The sequence below is a fragment of the Propithecus coquereli genome, unplaced genomic scaffold, assembly GCF_000956105.1.
Source record: "Propithecus coquereli isolate 6110/MARCELLA unplaced genomic scaffold, Pcoq_1.0 Scaffold67, whole genome shotgun sequence".
In the NCBI taxonomy this organism is placed as follows: Eukaryota; Metazoa; Chordata; class Mammalia; order Primates; family Indriidae; genus Propithecus; species Propithecus coquereli.
The window spans coordinates 4,958,562-4,960,321 of record NW_012152729.1 but is presented as its reverse complement, the minus strand read 5'-3'; the positions used below and the strand labels follow the sequence as shown (position 1 = coordinate 4,960,321).

At 31.2% G+C, this 1,760-nt stretch overlaps 1 protein-coding gene across 1 annotated transcript in view; it reads right to left on the bottom strand.

The window, feature by feature from the left end:
- Positions 1-1,760, bottom strand: part of CCDC79 (coiled-coil domain containing 79) — a 52,772-nt gene that overhangs the window by 43,186 nt on the left and 7,826 nt on the right. Inside the window, exons 4-6 of the mRNA XM_012660461.1 lie at positions 1,068-1,128; positions 861-976; positions 633-755 (exon numbers count right to left, since the gene is read on the bottom strand). Coding sequence (XP_012515915.1) covers positions 633-755; positions 861-976; positions 1,068-1,128 — 300 coding nt within the window. The remainder of the gene's footprint in view (positions 1-632; positions 756-860; positions 977-1,067; positions 1,129-1,760) is intronic.

Genomic DNA, 1,760 nt, shown 5'->3' with positions numbered 1-1,760 from the left:
ATCCGCCCGCCTTGGCCTCCCAGAGAGCTAGGATTACAGGCGTGAGCCACCGCGCCCGGCCTTGCCCAGCTAATTTTTCTATTTTTAGTAGAGACGGGGTCTCACTCTTGCTCAGGCTGCTCTCGAACTCCTGAGCTCAAGCGATCTTCCCGCTTCGGCCTCCCAGAGTGTTAGGATTACAGACATGAGCCACTGTGCCCGGCCCCTATGGTGTTTTTAATGTTGCATTTTCATTATCATTCAGTTAAAAACATTTTCTAATTTATGATTTATGCTTTGGCTCATGGGTTTAATTGCCAGATAACTGGCTTTTCTAGATGTTTTATTTTTATTCATTTTTAACTTAATTCCATTGTGGACAGACAACACACTGTGGGTTTTTAGTTTTGCTACCTAGTTGCTCTGTTTTATGAAGGTATCTGGGGAGATTTAAAAACTATGCTGCCATACCATCTCCCCAATATACTCCTAGCAATATCTACTTTTAAGATTTTTCTTATCTTCGAGAGTCTAAATGAATCCAAAATGACCTGAATTACTAGCATTAATTTAATTCAATAATGAATTCAATAATTTATTATGCTTTGAAATATATTTCTTCATGTATGATCTAGAGAATAACAAATACTTACTGTTATTTGCAAGAGTGAGTCCAATAAATGAGCAAACTGGGCGAATTATCTCAGGTTTCATGCAATTTATTAGCCACTCATTAGCATGTGGAAAAAGCGAACAGCAAAACAATTGATTTTCATCTGAAAGGAGACAAAGTCAATCATGTTCTAATATGACATCTATAAAATATCAGTTTTCATTTGTTTTTATCTTTATTTTTATAATTAAATATTAGAGATAATTACCATTTTGAGGATTGTTGACACAAACACACAGAGTACTACACACTGAAGACCACAATTGATAATTCTGGAAAACATTTTTATCTAACAAATTCAACTCATATTTTGAAAGAACTGTCCTATTAGGTTAAAAAGAAAAGGAAGTAATTAACATAAATGTGTTAAGGTCTTAAGTAATGAATAATTAACAAGAAATTTATATTTGTTTACCTGAACAACCGTGACAGAACTGTAATACAACCTGTTTCTCTCACAAGTGTTTGTCCGGTCCCTTTAAAAAATAGCCATATATTACATGAATATGATTTTTATTTAGAAATAATTTTACAGAAATGAAAATGATATTTAAGTAGTATTTGAATAATTAACTTTTAAACCACTTTAAAATATTACAAAGTGTAAAACAGAAATACAGTAGATAAAAGTCTATAATCAAGATTATTATAAAAATACACTACTTAGAGACTGACAGCATTCAAATTTCCTCTAAAACTTATGAAACACTTATTTTGCTTCATGGTTCTGTGTTACAATACCAAAATCTGTTCCAAAAGAGAAAAATATGAATTCAGTCTTTTCTAGTTTTTTTCAAAATATAAAATCTAGAAGCATTTTAAAATGCTTATGAAATTTCTAACAATTTAAAGAATTAAAATAAAGCACTGTTAAAAAATAACCTTAGCCTGGGCAGTAAGTATACAGGAACACTCTATACTATCTTTGCAACTTTTCTGGGTATCTAAAATTATTCCAAAATAATAACCATTGCTGGCTGATACAGTAAACATTGTAACCAAATGTTCAATTCAGTGCAAAATCAACCAAACTAATTCATCAAATACTTCTTTTTTTTCTTTTAAAGCTGTTACGTTATAACATTAAGTAGTACAGATTATTATTTCT